Source organism: Euprymna scolopes, chromosome 24 (assembly GCF_053919585.1).
Source record: "Euprymna scolopes isolate OS-2025 chromosome 24, ASM5391958v1, whole genome shotgun sequence".
Classification (NCBI taxonomy): Eukaryota; Metazoa; Mollusca; class Cephalopoda; order Sepiida; family Sepiolidae; genus Euprymna; species Euprymna scolopes.
In genome coordinates this window covers 87981501-87996184 of record NC_136505.1, presented here as the reverse complement: position 1 = coordinate 87996184, position 14684 = coordinate 87981501, and the positions used below count along the sequence as shown (strand labels likewise).

At 31.9% G+C, this 14684-nt stretch overlaps 1 protein-coding gene across 4 annotated transcripts in view; it reads right to left on the bottom strand.

The window, feature by feature from the left end:
• Window positions 1-14684, bottom strand: part of LOC145246821 (pleckstrin homology domain-containing family G member 5-like) — a 1071747-nt gene that overhangs the window by 770982 nt on the left and 286081 nt on the right. For 2 of the 4 annotated variants that reach the window (XM_080108656.1, XM_080108655.1), the window contains exon 2: window positions 12441-12557. The exons of the other annotated variants lie outside the window; for them this stretch is intronic. In XM_080108656.1, the coding sequence (XP_079964782.1) occupies window positions 12441-12483 (43 nt within the window). In that variant the 5' untranslated portion in view covers window positions 12484-12557. The remainder of the gene's footprint in view (window positions 1-12440; window positions 12558-14684) is intronic. 4 annotated transcript variants of the gene reach the window in all.

Here is a 14684-nt window from a genome sequence, read left to right as displayed (position 1 = left end):
GCAAAAAATCGAAATGCCACATGCATAAGAATGCCTACAACAAATTGTCGAGCATATATTAACGCCACAAGGATTACATGACGTAAAATATTCTTCGTATATTATCATGTATATGAAAACAATATCATTTCTTATTATTTTTATGTGTTTGTTTCTGCATTTAATAAAAATCATTGGGACTTGTGCATTTTTGTTATTTTGAAAGCCATTCATAACATGGGAAGGGGAGGGTGTTTTGTTACTATTCTGTGCTCCACTAACCATTTAATAATAATAAAAAAGAGATATCGTAAAACTTGAATTTAACCTGAAAAAAAAAAAACTATTCAAAAGTAGTGCGGTATCAAAAATGCATAAGCATCAAATCATTTAATAAAAAAATATTCTGTTTTCTCACTTTAATTTTATTACGTCCATTTCAATATTGTTTCATTTTCATTTAAAAAAATTTTTACAATAATTACATCAAATTCCATATTGTTTCATTTTATTTTTAAAATTCTTTTACAATAATTATGTCAATTTCAAAATTGTTTCATTTAAATTTAATTTTTTTTACAATAATTACGTCAATTTCAATATTGTTTCATTTTATTTTAAAAATTCTTTTACGATAATTATGTCAATTTCAACATAGTTTTGTTTTAATTTTTAAAATTCTTTTACAATAATTACGTCAATTTCAATATTGTTTCATTTTATTTTAAAAATTCTTTTACGATAATTACGTCAATTTCAACATAGTTTTGTTTTAATTTTTAAAATTCTTTTACAATAATTACGTCAATTTCAATATTGTTTCATTTTATTTTAAAAATTCTTTTACGATAATTACGTCAATTTCAACATAGTTTTGTTTTAATTTTAAAATTCTTTTACAATAATTACGCCAATTTCAATATTGTTTCATTGAATCAAGTAAAGATCAGATACCCCGTAGCAGACGACAAAGATAGGCGAACATTTCAAGGGACACCGGTTGTTCGACCTTGACATTGCCGTTGGTTGTTTTTAAACATGTCAAATAGCAGACATATACGAATGTTCGCGAGCAAGATTTAAAAAAATATATTTACAAAACTTTTAAAGATTTAAAAGAAAAAAAATATATATTTACAAAACATTTTCTTTAATATTAAATGTTTACAAAACTTTTAAGGATTAAAAAAACAAACTCTTTTCTATTTACGCAAAACTTTTTAATGTAAGTAATAAAACGAATGTATTTAAACAAAATATATTTAAATAAATTGGTGTCTTTCTGAGTACGTTCTTTTTATATATTTACAGAACTTTTTAATAACACTATTATTATTATTATTATTATTATTATTATTATTATTGATGATGATGATGATGATGATGATGATGATGATGATAATAATAATAATAATAATAATAATAATAATAATAATAATAATAAAAAAATTAAAAAAAAAATGGTAAGTTTTTACGACGCGCCCCAGCCAGCATATTATAAACACTCCAACCTCCCTATGTTAAGAACGGCTTTCGGAATGAGCACCCCCAACCTAAAAAATTACGTCAATTCAATATTTTCATTTTATTTTAAAAATTCTTTTACAATAATTACGTTAATTTCAGTATTGTTTCATTTTATTTAAAAGATTCTTTTACAATAATTATGCCAATTTCAAAATTATTTCAGTTTAATTTAAAAATTTTTTACAATAATTACGTCAATTTCAATATTGTTTCATTTTATTTAAAAAAATCTTTTACAATAATTACGTCAATTTCAATAGCCAATCAAATTATATTCTTACATGATGTAGATCCAAATGTGTCCCAGTATTTTCCTCATATTTTGATCTATCTAAACTGCAAAAATTGTTTTTTTGGGCGCTTTTGGGATTTTTGTAATTAATCAAATGTGACTTTTGCAGGTCATTCATCGTAAACTTTGTTGCATTAAAAAAAATAGTTGAAAAACAAATCATTTTTTGTTACAGTTAATCAGAAGTAACTTTTCCAGGACATTTTTTGAATTAATTAAAAGGGACTTTCCCAGGGCATTCATTGTCCAACCCAAATATCAGCTTCTCTTTTGTTATTAATGTTTTTGTAATGTTAAATGTTTTGCGTTGGTTAACGTCACATATTCTCGTATGAAAAAATGAATGGATCTTTTAGTAAAATGGAGTTATCTCCCTCAAACCAGCGACGAATTATCCAAAAGCGCCCGTTTTTTTTTTTTTTTAATTTTAATTATTTTTTTTATGTAGAATTTATTATTAAGCTGGAATTACGAAAGTATTAATCAGAAAGGCCTTTTCCTTGTTATACACCGGCAAAACTTCTGCTAAAGCGAAAGCGGAAATCAAAATGAGGTTAGTTTATTTTACCCCGCCCCGCGTTACCCGGTCGTAAAATATGCATAAATATCATATTTTAATTAATGCAGGTTTCTTATTTATTATAAACAGAAATACTGTAGGTATTAAACGTAACGTTAAATTCCTAAAAAAAAAAAACAAACAAAGAAAAGAAGTAAAAAAAAAAAAAAAATTAATGAAAAAAAACCGGAAAGGAACTGAAACATGTGCATGTGAGTATTATGTTGTTTTCCTAAACAGTTCACTTCCTGTAAGTAAAAAAAAAAAATACTCTGGCTGAGATCAAAACCAAAACCTAAAGACAATGAGTTAAGTACGATAACAATAAAGCCAGCTTGACACGTTCTTTAAATGTATTCTCAAACCTACTTATACTTAACATAAGTAATCTATCATGTGAACGATTCACGCATGCGCATTCGTGAAAAAGTTGACAAACAGATAAAAATCCGATGACCCCCACGTACGATTTTTTGAATTTTGATCTCATTACAGCACTTTTTTCAGATGAAAGCCGGTTAAAAAGTTTTCCACGTGTCTGAATAACTTACATACAAAATTTCAAGTCTGTAGATCAAAAGTTCATTGAGTATATAGGTTGAGAAGTGTCTTCACACACACACACACACACACACACACACACACACACACACACACACACACACACACACTAACACACACTAACACACACACGCACACATCCTCACTTTTAACCAAAACAACGTGTTCCATAGTGATGAAAATAATTTGAAATAAAAAAAACTCACTAAAATACACTGAAGACCTTTGTAAGAATACAAAAAAAGATTATATTATTTGTAATACAAAAAACATTATATTATTTGTAAGAATACAAAAAACATTATATTATTTGTAAGAATACAAAAAACATTATATTATTTGTAAGAATAAAAAAACATTATATTATTTGTAAGAATACATACACATTATATTATTTGTAAGAATAAAAATTCATTATATTATTTGTAAGAATATAAATTCATTATATTATTCGTAAGAATACAAAACATTATATTATTTGTAAGAATACAAAAAAAAAAACATATTATTTGTAAGAATACAAAAACATTATATTATTTGTAAGAATACATACACATTATATTATTTGTAAAAATACAATTCATTATATTATTTGTAAGAATACAAAAACATTATATTATTTGTAAGATACATACACATTATATTATTTGTAAGAATACATATACATTACATTATTTGTAAGAATGCACATACATTATATTATTTGTAATACACATACACTATGTAATTTGTAAGAATTCATACACATGATATAATTTGTAAGAATATAAATTCATTATATTATTTGTAAGAATACAAAAACATTATATTATTTGTAAGAATACACATACATTATATTATTTTTAAGAATACACATACATTATGTAATTTGTAAGAATGCACATACATTATATTATATGTAAGAATGCACATACATTATATTATTTGTAAGAATGCACATACATTATATTATTTGTAAGAATACAAATACATTTTATTATTTGTAAGAATGCACAGAAATTATATAATTTGTAAGGATACACATACATTATATTATTTTTAAAAATACACATACATTATATTATTTATAAGAATACATATAATTTATATTTGTAAGAATACGCACACATACTATTTGTAAGAACAGTCACACATTATATTATTTGTAAGAATACAAATACATTTTATTATTTGTAAGAATACACACACATTATATTATTTGTAAGAATACACATAATTTATATTATTTGTAAGAATTCACATACATTATATTATTTGTAAGAATAAAAAACTATATTATTTGTAAAATACACATACATTATATAATTTGTAAGAATGCACACACATTATATTATTTGTAAGAATACGCATACATTATATTATTTGTAAGAATGTACGCGCATATTATTTGTAAGAATAGAAATACATTTTATTATTTGTACGAATGCACACAAATTATATAATTTGTAAGGACACACATACATTATATTATTTTTTAAAATACACATACATTATATTATTTGTACGAATGCCCATAATTTATATTGTTTGAAGAATACACACACATACTATTTGTAAGAATGCACACATATTTTATTATTTGTAAGAATACAAATACATTTTATTATTTGTAAGAATACACACACATACTATTTGTAAGAATACACACACATTATATTATTTGTAAAAATACACATACATTAGATTGTTTGTAAAAATACCCATAATTTATATTATTTGTAAGAATACACATACATTATATTATTTGTAAGAATACGCATAATTTATATTATTTGTAAGAATACACACACATTATATTATTTGTAAGAATATTTATACATTATATTATTTTTAAGAATTCACATAATTTATATTATTTGTTAGAATACAAATACATTATATTATTTGTAAGAACACACACATTATATTATTAGTAAGAATACAGATACATTTGATTATTTGTAAGAATGCACATACATTATATTATTTGTAAGAATACACATTCAATTCTACGAAAACTAAGCTTCTTTTTTTTAATAATTACAAGAAATCTTCTCAACCACTGATAGTCATGGCTAATGATACACTACCTGAAAGCTCTTAGTTCAAAAGCTTCGGCTTAACCTTCACAGGGAATATGAATCGGAACAAACGCATAGAGGATATAGCCAAGTCTGCTGCAAACAAGGTGGCTCTCTTTCTACCGTGCTTGAAAGTTACTCACATTTGAGAGTTTCATATATCTCTACAAAGCCACCATTAGCCCATGCATGGAGTAGGTACATCTAGGTTGGTTCATCTGCACCAGTCTTTCACTCCTAGACGGTTCAAAAAAGACTCATCAACTTAATAAGTCCCACACTATCAAACTCCAAGCTCTGATCCATCGTTGAAATGTTGACTGTTTTACAAGTATTCTAATGGAATGTGCTCCAACAAACACCAAGGACTTGTACCTCTTCGACATAAATACCTCCAACTAACCTGATAAGCAACAAAATCCCACCCCTACACTGCAGAGATCCCTAGATATCAGAAAGCCTTCCATTCAAATACTTTCTTCCATCAAACTGCTAGACTTTGGAACTCCCTTCCGGACCCCTGCTTCCCAGACTGTACTGGCATACAGAAGTTCAAGTATAATGTAAACAGACATCTCATTGCTCAACTCCCTACATAGTATCCCTGCAAATTTGTTCCAAAAAAGTAGTCTCTTACGTCAAAGTGGCACTGTGTCTTGTTTGGGGTGAAAAAACGAAACAAACTAAATAAAGCCCATATTACTCATCTTTATGCCTAACAACTGTGCTCTAAAATCCATAATGATTGGTTAATTAGCTTAGGAGTAAACCTCGTTCATGCAAATATATAACGACCAAGCTTCTATCATATCTAACTTTATATAAATAAAGATAAGTTAAGAAACAGACGTGCAGTGCATGCTGGTTGATTTTCTACCAAATTATCATTTTTTTTTAGTAGAATTTAAATTATTTATTAAATTAGTCACTCTATTAAATGAATTATTAATTACCCTCTTGGCTCCAAACTTATTAGAGTGATCACCGTTGGATTATATCCAAGTTATCTCTCTTTGATTATACTGGCCAACAATTAGAATGCACTCTCCAGTCTGGAAGTTAATAGTCTAATTTCATCCACTTGAGAAATTTGGAATGAGGCTCTCTCTTTCAAAACCATTGGATGCGATCCAATCGGCTACAATTTCGACTTTCATAAATACTGATTACAGCCATCAGATTTCTTCTTTAGGTTGCAAACACTCTAGCCTACCAGAACAAACAATCAATGGAATGTATGCCACATTTATATAGTGTTCATGCCTCTCTTTCTATTCGACTCAGGTAATACATGTTTTCATTGATTGTATTTGACATCTCCCAGATTAAATAATAATAATAATAATGATAATGATAATGATAATGATAATAATAATAATAATAATAATAATAATAAATAAATAAATAAATAAATAAAAAAGTCCTGCCAAATCGTAGGCTTTGCTGTTCCAACTGGCCACAGGATAAATATCAAAGAAAAGAAGAAACGGAGCAAATACACAGAGCTAGCCAGAGAGCTAAAAGGGATATGAATGATGAAAAAAATCAAGATAGTACCTATAATAGTGTGAGCACTCGGAACAATTCCGAAGAACTTTGAGAAGAGAATGGGAGAAATTTGAATCAGAGGATTGGCTGGTAAGATACAAGGAATAACAATAATGAAAACAGCTGAAATATTAAGGAAAACCTTGGAATGCTGAGACTAATACATGAGCCACATGCGCGGGCCAGATGAGCTACTGCAGAGACAAAACACGAAATGTTACATGGAACCAAGAACATTGAAGTTGCATATCTATAAGTTCTCCATCCCCCATTCCCATTACCCAATCACCCCCCACAAAGAATGATGCCAAATAGCTGAGAAGGATCAAGGAGGATGGAAAGACTGAGGAGAGAGCACTAACCAGACCTCCACTGGACAAATGCCAAGAGAACTGGTAGCTTAGGGAGGCTTATTGCTACTCAACCTCCAGTGGAGACGAATAGCTGCTGCTAGCGAGAAATCAATGGTAAGCGGCTGTTGCGATAATGCAAATTCATTTGCAAATGCTATTGAAAGAGGTGGAGAGTACTGGAAATCTTAGGAGACTTGTTGTCACTCAGCTTCCAGGGAACATCATAGGTTGTTCTCAAGGAGAAATCCTTTATGACCTGTGTGAAAGCTCCTTATGAGCCGCCAATAATAATAATAATAATAGTAATAATAATTCTGATTTCGTTTATCAAAGTCTCTCTGGAAAGGGATGGGATTCATTTCCAGAGGATTTCCTTCAATCCCGGCTTCAAACCAGGAGCTTCAAAGGTCAAGGGTTTTCCTAAGGATGTTGGTGGTACCTACAATAGCAGAAGTCTAAAGGGCGCCTAAAACATTGGGGATTTGTAGTTTTTTCAATTGTCCTTCCAGACGACTTGACATTACTCCTAGTGTACCAACTACGAGCGGGATTATTTGTGTTTTAACCCCGTGTATGCGCTTTATCTCCAAGCCCAATGGAGCATAATTGCTCCACTTCTAATTCTCCTTCTCTCTCACATTCCTGTCCCAGAATACTGAAAAGTCTACAATCTGACAGTTTTTTGAGACTTTGTCAATGACGACCAAATCCGGACGATTATGTTCCAATTGCTTGGTCGTTATGACACTTTTGTCCCACCATACCTTTACCTTGCCATATTCACTTGTTCTCACTTCATCAGCCACCTCCTCAAACCATTTTCCAGCACACTTCACCCCAACCTTCTTACACACCTCCCAATATATCAGGAGTCCAATGAGATCGTGTCTTTTAGGGTACTACTACTACTACTACTACTACTACTACTACTACTACTACTACTACTACTACTACAATAATAATAATAATAATAATAATAATAATAACAATAATAATAATAACAACAACAATAATAATAATAATAATAACAATAATAATAATAATAATAATAATAATAATAATAATAACAATAATAATAATAATAACAATAATAATAATAATAATGTTGGGAAAAAAAAGGAACACAAGGCAATAATCATTGATATAGCAGTGCCAGCTCATGTGAATGTGGAGGAAAAAGAAAAGGAGAAGGTCGAAAAGTCTCAAGATTTGAAAAGGGAAATAAAAAAGATTATGGAAGTTGAAGAAGGTAGAAGTTGTAGCTATGGTGGTGAGAGCCTTGTGGGGTGTGACAAAAGGATTTGACAAGTGGATTAAGAAAATTGGGATCCATTGCAGTGTTAGAGTACTTCAAAAGACTGCCTTGTTAGAAACTGCATAGATGCCTTGCAGAAAGTGCTGGAAACCTGAGAAAAGAAGATGTTGATAGCCTATCGTCATTTGTTATGATCCGCCTATCAGTATAAAATCGGCAATAACAACAGCCAGATACAAAATGTAAATAATAATAATAATAATAATAATAATAATAATAATAATAATAAACAAAAATCAAAAGAACACGACCGCAGGGAACCAAGAAAATTGAAACTGCAAAATACTATGTTGCCGATCTCTTTAAAAAATTGTGGTGTCTACATCAACAGCACGACACAAATGAGTTTTGAATGGTCTAGGAGGACCGAGGAGAGAGAGCACTAAGAAGATGTTCACTGGAAGTGTGCGAAGAAAATTGAAGCCTTGGAGAGGCTTTTTGCTACCTAAGCCCAAAGGAATACCAATGGCTAATGCTAACGAGAAATCAATGGTAAGTGACTGTTGTGACAATGTGAAGTCATCTGCACTGGTCATCGATAGAGGTGGAAAGCACTAGAAATCTGAGGAGGCTTATTGTCACTTGGACTCTAGGAAACACCACAGGCTATTGGCAGTGAGCAATCGCTGATGACGACCTGTGTGAGAACTCCTAGTGAGTGAATAATAATAATAATAATAATAATAATAACATCTGGTTACTCTCTCTCTCTCTCTCTCTCTCTCTCTCTCTCTCTCTCTCTCTCTCTCTCTCTCTGATCAAGGCTGAGTTCCAGGGAAGTCGTGTACTACTTACAGGAGATGTTAAGAGAAGTTGTTAGCAATTCTGGTGTACATGCCATAAATTTTTTTCTCCCGTCTTTAGATAAAAGTCCAGGTGCTACTTCCATATTAAAGAGCTGATGGCTTCAAAGAAGTCAAGTTTCATTTTGCTTAAAAAATAAATAATTTAAAATATTTTTTAATAATAAAAACAATATGCAAATACTTTCATCATTATTATCGGATGTCATCACCATTTTTCGGGGGATGGGCCAGACTCAGAAAAATATTTTCAGTGAAAAAGGTTGCAGGTTTTATAATCAAATGTGAGAAAAACGAGAGATATGTTATACTAGCAGGGAGTACCTGGCGTTGCCCGGATGGAGGATATTGGCACAAGGACGAAGCGATGTTAAGAATGGCTTCCACATGGTTAAAATAAAAACAAGAGAGGTGGGTAATTAGTTTTCCACACTAACCATGAGGCCAAACAGGATAGTGAATTCAATGAGTTGGGAATTAACTTTTGCCAGGGTGGAGGATAATGGCACAAGGATGAAATTAAAAAAAAAAGAGAGAGAGAGGTGGGATTGAACTCGAAAATATAGGGTAATTAGTCTTCCGCGTTAACCATTAGGCCAAAGAGGATAGTGAATTCAATGAGTTGGTAATTAAATTAAGAATCATAGGAGTCGCCACACATGCGCAGAAATGAACGTTGCTTTTAAACATGCCCAGGGGCCAGGTACTTCCCACTTTCTATCATTTGCATTCAAATAGTTTCACTTTATTATACAGAAAAGACAAACACTCGAGACGACGGCACAGTGGGAATTTTTTTTAACTTGATCAAAAAAAAAGGAAAGAAACGGTGTCCATTTACGAATTTCAGATATTATGATTTTGGAAGTATAGGAAAACTTCTCGTGGAATTTAACCGACAGCGGAACCCCAATCTGAAAAGCCTTTCACGAACATACACAAACGCTTGTGCCCATTTTGCCTTTTATATATATTTAGACTAGCCTGGGTGTTCGGCGTTGCCCGGGTGTTTGAAGGTGTGTGTTGAGCAAAAAAAAAAAAAAAAGTGGTAGGTAGGCAGGCTTGAACCCATACTGCGAAGGAGGAAAAGAATGTGAAAAAATTATGACGTATTTGCTATTGCATCCATCACCAAACCGGAAGTGATGTAGGTTTAAATTAAGGCTAAACAATCGAAAAGAGGGGATGACTTTGGAAAATATCGGCGAAAAAAGCAACCCCTCCTTGTATAAAAGTACCCAGTTGAGGATGAAGGAATTAATGATTTTAGCCAATTTTTCAATATTTGTTGTCAGAAGGGTTGTGATTCAAAACGATACTGATCTCGTGAAAATCCGTCGCCTCTGGCGAAAGTTTTAGGCAGACATAAAAACGTACATACATACATACATTTAAACAGACAGGTAAGATTTATATTATGACTAGCCTAGGTGCCCGGCGTTGCCCGGGTGTTTGGAGGTGTGTCTTGAGCAAAAAAAAAAAAGTGGTAGTAGGCAGGCAGGCTCAAACCCATACCACGAAGGAGGAAAAGAATGTGAAAAAAAAAACAAAATAACGTGACGTCTTTGCTGTTTAATTAAGGCTAGCCAATCGAAAACAGGGAATGACATTCGAAAATATCAGCAATAAAAGCGACCCCCTCACTGTAGAAAGGTGCTAAGTTGAGGGTGAAGGAATTAATGTTTTTAGCCAATTTTTCGATATTTGTCGTCCGAAGGGTCGAGCTTTAAAATGATAACGATCTCGTGAAAATCTGTCGCCTTTGTCAGAAGTTTTAGGCATACATACATACATACATACATACATACATACATACATACATACATACATACATACATACACACATTTAAACAGACAGGTGAGATTTATATTATAGATGGTAAACAAAACAAAATAATAAGTTCAGAAGGCATATATTCACAAAAGAGATATGTTTTATATATGTTTAAAATGAAAGTTTACAGTAATAGGAAAAACATAGCATGTTTGTGAATATTTTTAGATTGTTGTAAAAACAACGGGGATTCATTAGCTGAGACATTGAATAAGTTGGAATCGATAATTTAAAAGCCGTGAGTTTCAGTGGTCAGGAAAATCGTATTCAAATTTCTCTGCCCATTCATAATAATTGTAATTCATTGAAAGTTGTTCATCGGAGTCAATGTTCTTTTGTTTTTTATATTACAAAAATAGTTCAGTGAGAAAGATTGGAAATATTTCGATTGATGAGTTGTTTAAATGGGCAGACGATATTAAGAGATTCAAGCAGTCATTATGTGTGTCTGTATGTTCGCTAAAGTTTGTGAGTGTGTTAATGGAGAGAGATGTTGTAGATATGAGCACCCAACAAAGGGGTGCCAGCGACACTGATCCGTAAACTCGAGTCAGCTGGGATCCACTGGTTTATTGAAGAAAAATTTGGCTTTCTAAAGGATTTAGTTAGCTTCCAAAAAGATCATTTCAAATAAATTCAGAAAATTTTATGATGAGTCCAAAATATAATTATTTATTTTTATTCAGGATAGTGTATGCACAGCCGACATGTGCACAAACGCATTCACGCATTTTAATTTTGTACGTCGATGTAAGCATTGATTACTGCTGTTACTTGACATAGGTTACATGCCCCACCCCCCAAATGAAACCGGTTCCTGTTTTGGTATCCACAAATGAACAAAAAATGAATGAATATTTCATCCTTAACCTTCCAACATTATTCAGCAAATCTGACTCTTCTCTTTATGATCCAGGTTGAGATCTGAGGAGAGTATCCATCGAGTTGCTCTCTCATTGAGTACTGTCTCCTGGAGATGTTCAGAGTAGCTGCTTCTTTCCTTGGATTGCTTGCTTTTGAAACTACTTCCCCCTCTTTCTGTTTCCCCAACCCTGCCAATGTGCAAAAATTTAAATGGCATGTGAACAAATATTTTGCTGCTCAAATCCTCATCTAAGTTGCCCGACTATAAATCTGGCCATTACCACAGTAGATTCTTACGCTTCAGTGGCTATATACTCTGCTTGAGATGAACAGAAGTAAAAAATATATATTTTTAATTAATAACAATGGAGTGTAAAAAAAAATGTCTGTCCTATTTAGAAAAAAAGTCAAAAATTAAATAAAACGAAAGGGAAGTTATTCTGGATTCGTTAATACAAAGTCACTTACCTCTTTTAAAATACTGTACTTGTAAAACAAGTACAAGGATGCAACATTATGATGATGGGACAGGGGTTGGAGATTGGCAGACAGTGTGAAACCTATTAGATTAGTGGCTGTTATGTATTTAATATTTTTGGCCACATTGATTTAAACTAATAAACTAAGAAATGAACATGCAACCTGGCCAATTCCGGGTACCACAACTATAAGATAAATAAGATAAATATTGTACACAAGTATGTAATAACAGGAAAAGACTGGTGTTAAGAATGGAAGATCTTACCCACGGAGAAGACATCAATCGCAGGGATTGATGGTGGGGTCATGAGGTTAAAGATGATAGATTCCCAAGAGAAGAAAACCCTCCAAGACTGAAGAATTCTTACAAAGCCAAACTTACCTGAAAAAAAAAGAACAAGAGAAAAGAACATGTAATAATTTCATAAATGGTAAATAAAAGAAATTAAGGCAGCATTTTTGGGGGAACTGTTGAATAGATTTTGCTTTGTTATTGTGCTCATTCTTTACCCGTAAATTAAAAAAAAAAAAGCACTGGGACATAGACATTTTCAGGTTGGTATCTGGAAGCGCGCTTAATCTACTGGAAGAGAGTTTTCGTTAAAACATGCATTTAGGAGATGTAAATCTGATGTAAAAACCTGAGGTCTACTGTCTGCTCTGTCTTGTGGGAGCCATTGCACCGACTGAGATTAGCAGTTGTACTAAAAAAGTGTTGTTGGTTCTGCACAAGGCCTTCATGACTATAAACAAATCATTTGTGTAGCTTTTCGAAAAACTTAGTTGTTGTGGCAGACCTCACAAGTCGAAATCAACGGATAAACAATTTATTTAATTTGTAATTTGAAATGTGTTATAAGGGACATAATTACGGATAGCACCGGATACAAAACGGTGTATAAAAGAGCGTCTGGTATTGTCTTGGAGTCAGTTCAGTGATACGCACTAGCCCGACCGTCTCGCGTCTTACACTCTCCAAGTGTAGTCAGGATTAACCAAGCTCCCAGGACGAGCGTTCCGCTCACACACGTTAAGTTACCTTTTTCCTTTACCTTCATTCATGCGTATATCAACTTCAAGGCGAGCAGCCATTTTGTATTGTGTATTATTTTCGAAGTACGAATAAACCTTTTTGTTACGCATTCCACTCGGCGTATTTTGTCATGTTATTATATACCGTCAAAACGGGATATAACAAAATGTTAAGTTAATTTCACGATCAAATCAATGTAAAAATAATTATATTTGAAGTTCAAACTGACAAACAGTCTCTAAGTACGGCATGGTAACTGACTGACACATGAGGGCAAATAGGAAAAGATGAATATTAGAAATTAATTATCTGCTACTAAATTAGTAATTAATGATTGAAAATAATTTTTTTTGATTTTAACAACACAGATCAATGTTTACCATAAATTCCGGACAAAACAGAATTTTTAGATGTAGCTTCTATTAAAAAGGTTATTAATCAGAAAATTATGGGAGAAAAAACTGGCTTAAAAAAATAGAGAAAAAAATAATTCTGCCTCATTTAAGGTTCAAACTTACAGACTAAATGGTGCATTAATCTATTGAGTTAAAAAGCAAGGGGAGATAATCAAACAAATTATCATAATACATTGTATCGGTTGGTTTGTTCAGACTACTATTCTCATCTTGGATGTTATTCTCACAATGCTTCGACCGATGTAACCTTCGACCATATTTCATTAAAAGCATATATATTCTCTGCAATGTTGTCGCTTTTGTGTTTTTTAGTGTTAATATTAAAAATTAAAATCTCCTTAAGAGATTAAATGGTAATTTCGTTTGGGAGGTATATCATCATCATCATTTTTACGTCAGTTTTATATGCTAGTATGTGTTGGACTGTTTTAAAAGATTGATTTCTAAATAATCTATCTCTGACCAGGTCTTTATTTATTCCTTTTTCCCCTCAGATTCATTTGTATAATTTCTTAAGTTTTCTTTGGCCTTCACTTTTGAATTGAATCTGCTAACTCAACTGTTTTACATCTATTAACTCTCATTCATTCTCTCAACATAGCCTTGATCTTCTCTTCTGCAAATACCTTCCCATGCTGTCCAGATTTAGTCTTCCTCTGAGGTCATCAGATCTAAGCCTGTTTTCAAGACTCACATTACACATCCATCATATAATTCTATTCAAATAAAAAAATCGATCATTAGGAAATAAAAAGAATAATGAATATGTCACATAGATGTGAGAAACACAGACACACACAAAAGTAGTCCGAGTATTGGTCGTGAAAGGAGAGAAGCATAATTTTAGATGTACTTTTTTCACATTAAACTATGTGCTCCAGGTCGGAAAAGAAATAGAAACAGAGAGATCTTAATCATTAATGCTCTTCAATGTATTGCCATAGATGGTTGTGTCATTTGCATAAATGTCAAGAAATGATCTTAGAATGTGATTTGGGAGAACATCAGAAAGAAGGTTGGGTCCAGAGTAGATTCTGGAGGCAGGCCAACATTGGTATTA